Source organism: Lissotriton vulgaris, chromosome 12, assembly GCF_964263255.1.
Source record: "Lissotriton vulgaris chromosome 12, aLisVul1.2, whole genome shotgun sequence".
In the NCBI taxonomy this organism is placed as follows: domain Eukaryota; kingdom Metazoa; phylum Chordata; class Amphibia; order Caudata; family Salamandridae; genus Lissotriton; species Lissotriton vulgaris.
The window spans coordinates 747772567-747787681 of record NC_141700.1 but is presented as its reverse complement, the minus strand read 5'-3'; the positions used below and the strand labels follow the sequence as shown (position 1 = coordinate 747787681).

The 15115-nt window shown below is 40.9% G+C and overlaps 1 protein-coding gene across 1 annotated transcript in view; it reads right to left on the bottom strand.

The window, feature by feature from the left end:
* The window catches only part of LOC147678560 (extracellular calcium-sensing receptor-like), a 60801-nt gene that overhangs the window by 6066 nt on the left and 39620 nt on the right, over positions 1-15115 (bottom strand). Inside the window, exon 6 of the mRNA XM_086945692.1 lies at positions 966-1089. Within this exon, the coding sequence (XP_086801818.1) occupies positions 966-1089 (124 nt within the window). The remainder of the gene's footprint in view (positions 1-965; positions 1090-15115) is intronic.

Here is a 15115-nt window from a genome sequence, read left to right as displayed (position 1 = left end):
ATTCAGCTTGTAGGTACCCTATTGTTCTTCTTATTACACGCCAATGCAGTGTGATTTTAATGATCTTAACTCATGTAAATTGTTGTGCACTATGTACTTTCCTCATAATGTTTTTTTTTATCTATCATGAGATATGTTACTGTGTACTTTTATGGTTATTTCAAGCCAAAATAAAGTCGATCACGATGAAACTAACCACAAAAGTAGGTATTAGTTTTGGTAAAAAAATTAAAAATAAATAATAAAACGATTCTGATAAAGTGAGTGTTTTGTCACAGTGCATGGGGTGTAGTGTTGTATTATTCCTGTTTGCAACTGCCATGCCTCACAAAATTGCCAATACAATAACTATTAAAAGCTAAGTTAATGTATTCTTATAAAAGGCATCATGAGCAAGGGAAAGGATAAGAAATTTGAGGTTTAGCAGTATAGAGAATGTTCTATAAAAACCAGCATTGTTAATAATGTTACACAAACCTTGCCCAGGTCTGTCTTCTTAGAAAGATCCTGATGTTAGTCTAACCACAGTACCAAGCAAATATAGTACTTACTAATGTAATACACGTTATTCCTTCCTATATACATAAATATCTATTAAAAAATCTCAAAGTAGCCTACATTGAAGCAGCAAGAATGGTATAAAACCTTTCCCAGACATGGTCAGGCTTCAGAAGGGTTCTCCTTTGAACTCTGGTGGCAACCACTGGGACATATCATAGATGTGTGCCGACTGGCTTGAGATCAAGGTCCAGGTACTAAAAGACACCCTTATCTTACAAAAGCCACAATGGGAAAGAAAGAGTTTCACAGTCATACCCCACATGAGATGTTATCAACTATCACTCCAAGACTGAAGTAAATCTATGTTAGCTTATGAAAGTCTTGTGGTGGATTCTCTCCATTCTATTTCTCAAGCATCTCCAGGAGGCTACCTTACACTCAAGCACTTAATCACTTTCTCTTGCCTGTTTGGTTAGCAATCTCTCCCAGTGGGCAGGGCACACACTGAAAGCAGCAGATGGACTTTCCAGGTATTGGGACTTTTCTGAATCCACGTGGACATCTGGGACTGCACTCAGAGACAGGAATCTGGTGGGAGAAGATAAGCATTTGAGATGAAATATCATTATTGAATACATTGAATTGTTTGAAGTCCAGCAAAAAGAGATAAGTGCATCAAGGGGGAACTAGAGAACAGTGTCATAAGAAGTAAAGCACAAAGGACAAGCTATGGTCAAAATAGAAATCTTTAATCTGTACTTTCAATTTGTATTTATTTATTGGTATGTTCGAGGAAACTGCTGTGACAAAATGATAGAAAGTAAGATAAGTGAATGTATAGCATATCAAGAGAAAGTCTGCATTTGGGAAAGAGGTTGGCAAGTCAGGCATTGAAAGAAACCATTCTAAAAAGTCATAAAACATGATGCAATAGAGTCTGGGATTGATCTTGGTCCTCTGAAAGAGGGACCTAGGTAGGAGGAGTAGGGGAAGGAGAGGGCATGTGAGGTTTTTACTATGAGTGCTAAATGAGCTGGCATATATGAGTGGAAGACCATTCCAATGGATGGGGGAAGGGGTGAAAAAGACTAATCTCCTCATTAAGCCATGGACGGAATAAGGATTGTGAGTCACTTTTAGGGTGAAGGAATGGGGCAAATCAGGGTTATATGAGCAAATGAATAGCTTTAATGCCTTTGGTAGATATTTAACCAACCTATGGTACTAGAGCGGAAGGTGGATTTACGCACTAGAGTGGATCTTGGCACCAGGGCTGAAAGTGGATCTAGGGAAATTCAGTGAGGCTCACAAGTCTCACATGTGGCAAGCATGCTACATCAAAATACAACTATAGTACACTGTTTACAGAGGCGACAGTCTTTGTAAAAAGGTTTCTTAAATATATCATAAACATTGATGTCTCATCCATTTGTGGAATGCACATTCAACAGCATGATCTTTTAGTTTGTAAGAAACAATCTCGTGCCATTTTATTACAGAAATTGGAACCAGCTGTGATGTTGCCAGTAATTTTTCAACTTGGTATGGGAAATATTTCAATTCTAAATGTTGAAAATAAAAGTGCCCTCTTTTCTTTTATGCTCGGGGAGTCAGGCAGAGTACTGACTTCTGTGAGTCAATTGCCAATCGTCTCTTAATTTAAGCATGTGTGTGCCAACCTACCTTCCACATTCTGAATAAGCAAATATGCTATAGTTACTTTAGTACTATAGCACTCACATGTTCTGTACAGACCTTATTCTGCCTGCGGGCTTCCCCATCCAGGGGAAGGGATGGTATAATGCTGCCTTACTCTTCATTTCTGCCCCAAGTACTGATCCAAACTCATTTTCTCTGAGCCAATCAGCCACTGGCAGCCAGGGAATGCTGGGCTACCTGTTAGCCCACCTCCCCCGTCCACTGACGGCCCTCCATACATCTCTGTCCATTGAACATTCAGTCATCATCACGGATTGAGAAACACAGTCCCATTCCAGACCATTGACAAAATATCACAACACCAAAATATCAATCCATAAATATCATTGTCAAAAATATTGTCATACTATATTTATAATGTCATTAACAAAAATATGGATATAAACATATTGTTGTCATTAATATCCTCCAAATATATAGAAATATAAATATTAATCATTAAATATAGTAAATATTATTCATAATGTAATACAAATAAAATCTATTTAATTAATTTTGAAAGAAATATAACTAGAATACTTATTAACAAAATTAAAACACACATATATATTAACATATATATATATATACATACATATATTTAGTTACATATATATTTAAAATATTATTAAACTAATATTTTCAATGTATATTTTAATTGAAAACACATTTTAAATGTAAAAATATAATGAATAAACATATATACATATACTCACTAACATATTAAAACATACCAATTCCATTGCAATAAAAAAAGTAAACAACATAAAAAAACTATCAATTTAATAAAAATCAGTAATGATCAAACATTAAAAATATTAATTTTAAACATACTATTTTTACATATACAAACATGATAATTGAGTTTTAAATAAAGTAACATAAACTATAAAATGCTGTAAATAATACATATACTAATCCCACTACAATTTGTGCAACTGTAGGAAAATTGTTCAACTCATGATGGGTTAAATGTGCTGCTTTTGCTTCACATAGTGCAACACGATGAAAAAATGTAATTGTGGAGGAGTATGCTTATCTATTCCCACTTCAGTCAGTGCAACCGTAGGGAAATTGTTAGACTTGTGACAGGTACATTTACCTATTTACATGCATTGTATTGCATTTGTTTAATCGCAAACGGGTAAAGGTAATATTTCCACATTAATCTATGCAACAATAGGGAAAGTGTTGGATTCTGGAGAGGTAAAATGTACTATTCCCACGCCCGTCAGTGAAACAGTAGGGACATTTTTGATTCAGAAGGGATAAAATGTACTATTCCCACTCCATTCAGTGGAACGTAGTGAAAGGGTTGGATTGAGGAGGGGTAAAATGTACTATTCCCACTCCAGTTTATACAACAGTTGGGAAAGTGTTGGGTTGCAGAGGGTAAAATTTACTATTCACACTCAAGTCAGTGAAACAGAAGGGAAAGGGCTGGATTGTGAAGGGGTAAATTCTATTATTCTCACACCAGTCCATGCAACAGTGGGGAAAGTGTTTAACAGCAGAGGGGTAACATTTACTACTCCCACTCCAGTCAATGCAACCATAGGGAAAGTGTTGGATTGTGGAGGGGTAAAATTTATATTCCCACTCCAGTGTATACAACAGTAGGTAAAGTGTTGGATTGCGGACGGGTAAAATGCACTCCATTCAGTGCATTCCTTTATACCCCTACAAAACCCACATCTAAAATTGATAACACAATTAGCATAATTAATGAATTAATATTAATTTTAAAATAAATACTAATTAAATAAATTAATTTACTTCTCACACTATACCCTTACAAAACCCATAACCCACACACGGAACCTAACAACATAACTTAAAACAAAAAAACACAATTAACATAAATAGTTATAAATTATTAATGAATAATAATTAACAATTAATTATTCATTATTACAATTAATTTATTTCTCATCCAATACTCCTAAAAAAAACAAAATGGCACCTGAAATTTAATGTAAAAAAATAATAATCACACAATTAACATATGTAATTATCAATTAAATAATTAATATTAACTGCAACATAATTAATATTTAATTATAATTAATTTACTTCCCATGATATACCCCTACAAAACCCACAATCCTCTCCTGAAATGTAACATAATCAAATTATTTACACAGTTGACAATTAACTATCAATTAAAAAAATACAAATAATAAAAAATTCATTAATAATGACTTATAATTAAATGTGTTGCAACCCTGTCCTCCTATAAACCCCACAACCAGCTATGGTACTAAAAATTGCAAACATTTATTAAACTAAATTAAATACCTACAGAAAAGTAACAATTACATTAAAAAACATAAACAAGCATTATTTAAAACACTTATTACATGTACATATAAAATATAAATAAAATACATAAGAATAAGGTAAAATTATATTATAAACAACTGTATTTTTGTACATAATATTAATGATCGATATTCTTGACAGTGATAATCTTGCAGATGATATATCTATATCATGATATTCTAGATACAATGATATTTTGACTGAACACCCCGATTCCATTTAATTGATTGTTGTGCCAGTATAAAACACATTAACAAATGATGCTCACTTCTTTTCTTTTCTCTAGCACAGAAGAATAACTACTAAGTGCCAAATTACGAGTTTGGCACTCCATTAGACTGCCAAACCCATGGTGGCGGTCCCTTGAGTGACAGATTGGTATCAATACCTACTGTATCAGGAATATGGCAGTCGGATTGCCACAGGTCCGCCACAACAGCCGGGTATTATGGATCCCACGTCGGTGGGGCAGCAGTCAGAGGGCCTAATATGTTGGCATGCCGCCACAGCACAGCCAAGCATATTAGGAGTTTCCTCACTGCCACAGTTTTCACTGTGGTGGTGGGGAAACAAAGGGCCTTGGGGGCAAGGTGTGCCTGCAGGGGAGAACATGTTGTCTCCTCCTGGTTGCAATCACCCCTTTCCTGTAGAGCATAGACTTTGAAGTCCATGCCGTGTGGGAACGGGCTTTGGTGCTCCCATTGTGGTGCCTTTTTAATAGGCACCACCATGGGAATGCCAAAGGACCACCACCAGACCAGAAGAAAACTGCTAATCTGACGGGTGGGATGCAGTTCGAGTCTGGTGGTCCTGGAGAAGTACGCGGACACAGTGGCCTGCTCCAGGACCAAACTCAAAATCCGGCCTTTAGAATTATTGTAATCATATTTATGAGGTAAGACTTTCATTATTTATGAAAGAAATACAATATGTATCAGAAACTGCATAGTATATTAAAAGGCTCAAAGTGATAGTGGCTCCTCTGCTATGCTTAATCTGAAGGTAATTGATCAGGAACCTGTCTAGAGGTTGGTAATGAAATATGCTAAATGTTCTGAAGAAAATGTTAAAATTGGATGAGGTCGTACTGGAAAAATAATTGGTCTGATTTTATCAACTGTCGACTAGCTTGAAGTAGGAAATTCCACAATTGGATTATTCTCCAGGCTTCAATCTCTCCAAAAGACAGGAGCATTCTCCATAAACACCCAACTCTAAACTACGACGCAGATCTTTCCTAAAACTCTCTAGGGGCCACGCGACATGTATAGAGCCATACGTCCCTTGAATACCCTAGTATTGAATGTTGTAAGATCAAGATCCTATCCCAGCTTCCATACTTTCCTGACACTCTTTTGCAGACTAAACATGTTTAACCCTTAAACACAAAGATAACCTAGTATGAAGCCCTGAATGATAAAATTATCCACATGCCTCTCAACAGATTTTTTTGCCACTAGTGTAATAAAAAGATTTTAGTGGTTTTCTGAATGAGAGGAAGTATTTCTCTGCTGGTGAGTTAAGTTTGCTTAACCGAATAAGGACACATGTTGAGAAAGGTCGTTTGAAAAATTGATGTTTCATTGAACAGAGGGCAATGAGAGCCATACTGTACTTTGATGGAACGGCTGTTGTCAATTTCCTTCTTTAATTGCTGAGTGATGCTATTTGCTATTTACTAAGATTTGTAGGGCTCATAACGATTATTCTTTTCTGACTTGAACTAGAATAAAATGTAGGATTATGAATCAGTGATCCCACGACCATTTTTGTCATTTGCTTGTCCATGCAGTTGAGCCCTGGAGTTTTGCTGGAGATTATTATTATTATTAATATTATTAAAGTTATTGAAATTTTGGAGACCAGCGTATTATGGTAATTAGGACTGATGCAGATGATGTTTCTGACAATGGTTTCTTGATGCTGCTCAAACTGAAATAGTTGGAGTTCTCAATATAGTGTCAAGTAGCACTGGCTGGAGCATGCTACTACATTCAATTTCTGTTTCATGGTTAGGAGCTGGTATATGCACCTTTCAGATGTTTTACCACCTCCGTTAACCAAATGGACATGTCTGGATACATAAATATTCCATATTAGTTTATGTATTTATTTAATTATTTGATGAAATATTAACTGATTTATGCCGAAAAGATCTGAATATGGGCAGCAGAGATCAGTGAACTACGGTGAGGTTCACATTAAAGCAAACAGTTACAGAGCACAATGTTTGGCATAGAATAGGAGGAGAACGAAAGGGACGGCAGAACCCCCATATTAAAAAAGGCTACCAAATCATCAGTGGAGCACGTTGAATGTTACTGAGATTAATTAAATTGTTTGATGAAATTGGATTCATTGATTACAATTGCAGGAAGAAATGTCTGAAACCCTTATACTGTTGAAGGCATCTTTCCATGAAAATTGTTTGGTTGTATCATAGGCTTGTCAGACCAATTTACAAGCATAGCTTCCGAGAATATACACAGCAACACTCTTACCCTGTATATGTTGAGGGAGGGTTTATGGATGAGTAGCATGCCATGTATCTCTCCTAGACTCCCTGAATTTCTCCTCTTAGCTTGCCCAACACATCAAGATACCCCATTAATTAGCAGATCTTGCGGATCCCCACCATTTTGCGTACATTTCATGGGGGATATTGGGAAGATTAATCTGCTTCTCAATATATTATTGGGGTAGGGCTGCAGTATTAGTCACACATATCCTCATTTCAATAGATCCCAAACCGGTTGAGGAGGCAACAGGTATTCTAGCTTGGTCGGCATTTATTGTAGAGGAACTCCATATATCATTGCTTTGTTGCAAAAGTAGAGCTCATATTTGAATGATAACATCCTCTGCAAATACCGTCCCAAATCCCTCAGAGACAGTAACTTTCATCTTGTGTTCCGCAACGGTTTGAAAACATGGCTCTTGTAGGTAAACAGTTCTTCTGTTTTATCATGCAAGGAAACCTCTAGGGGTAGCTTTGCACTTTATAAAACTACAAATAAAAAAAACATCCTATAAGGAGAAGGATTTTAAATCTTTGGTTATTGTCTTGAGTTATTTCTCCTCAAAATAATTATTTATTATATTTGTAGGTAGAGATGGAAAATCATGATAGATTTCTTTATCAATTTAAATCTGCCACTATGGCGTGAAGGGATTTTACATTGTTTGATGTGGTAGGTCATTGTGTTAGTTAAAAGATAAAAGGAAACATCATTAGTTATGTTATCTGATACTCGCACATGGATGTCAATTATTTATGTAGTATTAATCATTATCATAGTTATAGTTTGAATACCAATGGATTGAATGGTATTAAACTTGTCAACAAAGGTGTCACAAAGAGCAGTGCCCCACATATGATGAAGGCAAAAAGGGGGCTTTGGAAACATGGAAAATGTGGATACAAGCTTTTTGAAAGGCCTGCTTAGTACTTCTTTTTTTCTTCAGATCTTTGTATACATGTCTAGCTTATTGCTACTTCAAATCATTAGCTATGGCCTGCAACAAACTGGGTTGTTGGTTTACTTGGGTGAACGCCCTGATCAAGCAGCAACTGTAATCCTTGTCAGGGTGAGGCACAAGCAAACCCTAAGTTAACCTGTGCTCAACCTTTGGGCAGCTTGGAACAGAGCAGTGAGACTTAAGTCAGAGGCAATGTGTAAAGTATTTGTGCAGCATTTCATACAATAACATATTGAAAACACACCACAAAAGGATCCCACAACAGATTTTGAAAAATATTTATAATTTTACATTTGAAATAGCGCCAGACCGGGACAAATTCATAAGATCTGGCTGACTATGAAGGAGCACAGGTCGGCTACTGGGACCCAGTTAGGCCTGCTGAACAGGGAGGATGCGGGTGAAGATGTGTTGTTCAGCTGAAGTGATGTGGTAGTTCTGAGATGCAGCAAGGCTGTGATGTGAGGTCCTGTGCGATCGTCCTATTGATGAGGGATTGTTTTGCGTAGTCAGGTGTCAAGGATGCGTTCCACAATCAGGATGATGCATCAATTCGAAGGAGCTACGAGGCTGACTCTGGCATCATTGCCACAGCTGCCATCGAAGAGGAATGTGAGGGCCTGTACCGAAGATTCATTGCAGAGTGGCAGTTCTGAAGGGGCTATGGACTGCGAAGGGTCTTTACGACATTCTGATCCATACAGCAGTGGAGATACATCTGTTATGTTCGAAGTTGCATCGCAAATCAGAGGAAATGCGTCAGTTCTGCTGGGCACACATGAGCTGGCACAGCACCTTAGGTTAACTTCAAAAGGTCCAGGATTGGGTTGGCATCGCTTGGCATGGTAGACTCACAGATGGTATAGTCTACGTGTTGGAGTCACAGTTGTTGGAGCCTTCTGTCCCTGAGGCTCAAGTCAGGAGGCCAGCCAACTAGCCCTTGGAGTTACTCTAGGGTCCTGGGTTCACCCAATGCAGGTCCAGTCCATCTCAAATAGGCAAGACAGCAGAAGGTCAGTACAGCAGAGCAGCAGTCCAGCAGAGAGTCAGTCTTTTCAGCAGTACAGCAGTCCTTCTTCCTGGCAGGGTATCAACAGGACCAGAAGTGTACTGAAGTGGTGGTGTCTGGGGTCCAATAATTATACCAGGCATTGTGGTTCAGTCAAAGAGCCAGGCCTTATTGGCCTTCCTGAATTGAGGGAGTGACTGTGATTGCCTGAGGTGGAGAGACAGGGAGTTCCAGGTCTTCGCTTCGAGGTAGGAGAAGGATCTTCAACCGGCTGTGGTCTTGCAGATACGTGGGACGGTAGCCAGAGCCAGTTGGAGGGAACAGAAGTTTCTGGTGGGTGCCTGGAATGCGAGGCCTGGTTATGTTATGCACGTCTCGTGTCATGTAGGGCTTTGTAGGAGTGTGTGAGGAGCTTAAAGGTAATTATTTTGGTGACTGGGAACCAGTGGAGGTCTCTCAGGTGGCTGTTGATGTGGCTGAGGCGGAGGATGTTGAGGATGAGTCTGGTGGAGGTGTTCTGAATTTTCAACAGTTTCTTGAGGAGTTTTTGCGTTATGCTGGCATAGAGTGCGTTGCTGTTGTCGATTCTGCTACTAATGATGGGCCCGGATGTGTTGCAGAGGAAATTTGATTGGTATGTTCCAGCTAGAAACCTTAGCTCCGCCTCAGCTAGATTAGTCAAGGTAGCTAGGTTTAGGAAAGTCAGAACGGGTGGCAGAACCTTTACAGTTGCAGCGGCCAGACTTTGGAACGGACTTCCTTTGGAATTAAGACAGATCGGTGATCCCCTTCCTTTTAGAAGAAGGTTAAAAACTCTGCTGTTTCCGAAAGGCTAGCTGCGATACTACTCTGTATTAGTTGTCCCTTGCCACTCTGTTTGTCTGTCTTTTTCCGTGCACTCCGAGTTTCTCAGCGCCAGGATGCCGTTAGGTGATAGAGCGCTTTACAAATGAAATAAATAAATAAATAAATAATGAGTGAGTGGGTTACTATCTATTCTGGACTCAGAGGGGTTCCACTTGAACATCTTTCAGAGCAGGCCTAGTGTGTGGAGGCAGGATGATGAGACAGCGTTGACCTGGCATCTCATGATGAGTGAGGTTTCCAGGTAGAGAATCAGCTGAGTGTTGTCAGCGTAAATGACAATATTGAGTCCGTGGTTCTTGACGATAACTGAGAGTGGGCCATGTAGATGTTAAAAAGATTGGGGCTCAGGAAGAAGCCCTGAGGCACTCCGCAGCTGATATCGGGGGATTCCAAGAGGAACAGAGGTATTCTGACTCTCTGGGTTCGGCTGGTGAGGATCCATTCCAAGGCTTTGTCACGGATGCCAGCGTCTTGTGCATCGGGTGCAGTGAGAGACGGTATCGAAGGTGGCCGAGAGGTCCAGGATGATGAGGGCTGCAGTTTCACCTCGGTTGAGGAGGGTGCGGAAGTCTGCATGTTTCCAGTCGTCTGGGAAGGTGGTGGAGCAGTTGATAATGCAGCAAAGTTTGGTAGGCATGGTGGTGCCTGCTCTGTGATGCGGGAAGGGGTCTGAGAGTGCTCCGGAGTGGATGCTCTTCAAGATCTTGAGGGTGTCATCCTTGGTAAGTGTGGTCCAGCTGAGTAGAGTTGGTATCTGGCATTGAATGGTGTAGTGGTTGTGGGTGGGTTGTGAGGGTCTAGGGTATCAAGGCTGTATGTATGTATGTATGTATAGGCATTTATATAGCGCACTACTTACCCGTAGGGTCCCAAGGCGCTTCGACCGCTGCGAAACCCTTCCTGGCTTCCCTGAGAGATGGTCCCTTAATGGGTATCTCCAGGGTGAGACCAGGCATCCCCGGCGGTCTGGTGGGGCCGTTAGTGAAGATGAGGCAAGCTAATGCCCAGAGTTGCCGAGTGTGATCGCTGATCAGAGTGGGCACCGAGGCGAGAGAATTATCGAGTCCGCTGACCCTGGTCCAGAAACCTGCCGCGCCGGCAATCGAACCCTGGTCCCGGGCCGTCCTCTGCTCTCGGGTCTGCCGCCTCTAACCAGTGAGCCACACTACTTCACTTGTCAAAGTTGTATATTTCCTTGCTTTTGAGGTGGAAGAAGGTGCCACGGTTGTTGCAGAGGCCTTGGGAGGAAGATGTCTGCTGTCTCTGCGCTGATCCTGGCAAATCCTTTGACCACGGTGAAAGGCTCTTTGCTGTTGAGTGCATTTGCATGGATCCTTTACTCAAGCTGTCTACAGGTGCATCTGGACTCATGAAGGGTGGAAGAGAACCAGCTGTCTTTCTTGGAGTGTCGCTTGCTTGGGGCTTTCTTCAGGGTAGCCAAAGTATTGGTGCAGTTAGAGATCAATCTGTGGGGGTTGCATGCTGCAGCGTTGGCGTCTGTAGATGTCGTCTGAGGGGTTTTGCTGAGGGAGGTGGTGATCTGTTCATCGGTGACCTTGTTCCTGCCTCTACAAGGGTAGCAGTGGGCGTGGTGGTATACGGTGGGTTTGGTGAAGGCAAAGGGGATGCAGCAGTGGTTGGTCCACTGGAGCTCAGTGGTGTGGCTGAAGGTGATGTTGTCAGTGGCGGAGAAGGTGGGGTCGAGCGAGTGTCCTGCTGCGTTGGATGGGAAGGTGACCAATTGTTTGAGTCTGATGAGGTTTTCCAGCAGGGATGAGGTGTTTTTGTAGTTGGAGTTTTCCAGTTGAAATTTTAGGTCACTGAGGAGGATGTAGTCTGTGGAGGTGAGAGTGTGGGGTACGATGAAGTCCAATGATGGAATTGATGATGGTTGGGTGGGGTCGGGGGGGTCGGTAGATGAGGGTGCCACAGAGGGTGGTGTTCGGGTTGGTCTGGACATGGATGTGGAGGTGCTCTATGTAGGTTGTGAGGTCATTCACGTGGGTAGTGAGGCGGAGGGTACTTTTGTGTACAATGGTGATGCCTCCCCCGGGTTTGTTGATGCGGTTCTTGTGGATGATCTTGCAGCCATTCGGGATGGCGTTGGTGTTGTCTGGGGCAGAGGTAGAGTTCATCCAGGTTTCTGGGAGGAAGGCTATGTCAGGGTTGATGGAGTCAAGCAATTCCTAGCTCTCCTCACTGTGTTTGTGGAGGGAGCGTGTGTTGAGCAGTATGCAGTTGAGGGGGTCGGTTCCGTTGTTTGTCGGTCGTGTGGTGGGTAGAATTGGTGTGTGGAGGCGGACAAAGGTGCCCTTGCAGTTCCGGAAGGAAAAAGGGCCTTGGATGTCCATCAGTGATGTCCGGCGACCGTTAGTGTGTCATCCAGTTTTGAGGGCTTGCAGGGTGCTGGCGTCATAGCAGTGGATAGTCAGAGAACCAGGATCCATGGCGCTGGGCGTGGCCCTGGAACGGACGGGAACAGATGGGCTTTCAGTACAGTTGTATACAGCTCCACTCTACCATCATGGCAGTGATAGCCCAACCAGGCACACCTGGCTTTCTACTGTGTTTGGCTGTCTAGGAGGAATACACAAAGATTAATTGTCAGCTACACCCAGTTATGTGACCCAGAGATAGGCTACATGCACTCATTGGCTAAGGCAGGAAAATGACAACTTTCTAAATGTTGCCTTTTCAAAATTTCAATTTACAATCCGACTTTACCATAAGAGAGGACTTTTCAGTACAACTCCAAAAACACCAGACATAAACTGGTCACCTCTCCTATTTGGAAATAACAGCTAATTAAATGTAATACGTTAGCTTCAATGTTATCCTTTATCCTTTGATAGAGGTTGACCTTGCAGTAATGAAAAACAAATGTAAGAGTTTTTCATTATCAGGGAAGCAAGAGACATAGGTAGTGAAGAAAATGGGTAAACTACCTGATAATGAACCAGATTTTTGGGAATCCAATTGTTCTCTAAATATGCCCTTCCTTTCTTTTTCGGACTTCATAGTAGTCGTACAGCTGTGCACCCTACCATATTGGTGCAGCCCTTGACGCACCACTTTGTGAACATTTACAACATACTCCTGGTTTGAACTGTCCCCCTGAAGATACTTAATTTACATTTGGATTCCTACCATCTGGTTCATTCTCGGGTAATTTACCCATCTCTCTCATTACCTATGTCTCTTGTTTTTCTGTCCCTGTATTCTACTCTTATTTTAAACTTTATCTCCCTTATAAAGCACCAACTGAAATCTCATCCTGATGATGACCTGAATTCTAACAGGTTAAAACGCAGTCAACTACTCACTGTACTTTTTGTCTCCCTTGGTTCCTAATATGTTCTAAATTAATTGTTTTGCCACTGCCCATGTTATGTATCCTTTTTAAAAATGTTACTGCTTGTCCGCTGTTTATCTCACTTTACCGTGTGTCCCACCTATGCCGTTCACTTTCACACAAGCACTTGTGTGTACACTGTATTGTCGGATTACACTTGATTATAATGTAATAGTGATGACATAACTAATACATACTGTATGAAGAGACTTCAATTGAGTCCGCATTTTTCAAAATTGTTGTTTTCTGTTTCTGTTCTGTCGTAATTGATTTTACACTCTACCAAATTGCCTACAAGTATTACCTGTTGAGTCATTGTTGTTTGTTATCATTTAATTTAAAGGTCATAAGGCCATGGGCACATGTAGTACCACTTTACTAGAGACTTATAAGCAAATAAAATATGCCAATTGGGTGTAAGCTAATTTTAATCACGTTTAAGGGAGAGACCACAAGCCCTTTAGCATTGGTTAGCAGGTCACAACAGGTGGGTAACCACCTAAGCTGGCAAGCTAATTGATGTAGAACTGTACTAGTGTTTTGGTTGTTCAGTCAATTGAAAGCTTGCTGCTGAAACATGTGGTGAGCTGCTGGTTATGACTGAGTTCTCCATGCAGCCGACGTCATTAAATTGGATAATTGAAATAACTGCTATTAGTGGATGGTCTTGACGGACTAACCAACATAGATGTACATATTTCATTAAAACATGCAGTGAATATTTATACAGATGGCAATGAAATGTATCTATGTTCTTGAAAGTGAAGTTGTGCTGTTGCCCTAGTCAATGCTACTGATTTTATTGACCTTGCAAGGAGGAGTTAGCCTTGTTGGATTTGAATTGGTGAACTGGCTGGGTATCAAGCCCACTGAGGCGGCTTAATATCTGCTCCCAGTCCGATGTAGCACATGCGTTTAATTAAGGACTCCATTAGTATAGACAAGACCTTGCACTATTGTTGGATACTGGTGCCGGTATCAAGGAGGTCACCTGTCGCTGGCATAACTTAACAAAACCTTAAAAATAAATAAAGAATTAGATTGATTGTAAGAAATATTTACTGGGAGCTTTCCAGATTTCCAATGTCACATCTGGAAATCTGGACCTACGTCCAAAGAAGGCTTTTGTTCGAGCTAGAAGCTTAAGGAAGGTCCCAGGTCAGAGGACACTGAGGTGGGTATAGAAACTAGATAGGCTGGAGAGTTCCACAATATTAATTCTGTGTGCATTTATCCAACAAATCTAAAATGTGAATGATTATATGATTTCACTGCAGTATTTCAATAGGTCACTTTTTCCACTTCAGTATACCACAGGATCATTCCTACTACATTCTGAAGCATGGTTAGCAGATGACTCCATCGCATCAGGAACACAATTTCCAGATCACTGTTTTCAAGTCTCAGCTATAGCAGACTGTTGGCAAAACATGACATATACTTGGAGTGGTCTTTGGATCAGCCACTTACTGGTGATTGGATGGCTTTGTTCTCTATCGTAGGTCCCTGCTATTGTTTCAGTGGCTTTCCTCCTTATACTTATGTTTGTCCCTCCCAGAAGCATTTTGATTTCACTGTATTCTGATTGAAAGAGTGGTGTCATTTCACTGCAGACTTGAGGGGACCCTTTTTTCTGTACTTTCAGACTCCATGGGAGTGCATATCATTCTTTGCTCTCCTCCCCCCCCCCCCCCATTTCTTACACTTAACATCCCGGTGCCATAGACCCTCCATGCTTTTAAGTTCTCCTCTGCCTCTACCTTCTTCACCTTCCTAATGCTCTTGATCTCGTTTTCAGTTTTTTTTATGTGTGCACTAACCCAGCTCTATTTTTACTCCCCTTCCTCTCCCTCACTTTAACTTTCCATTTCCATTTATGTAAATGT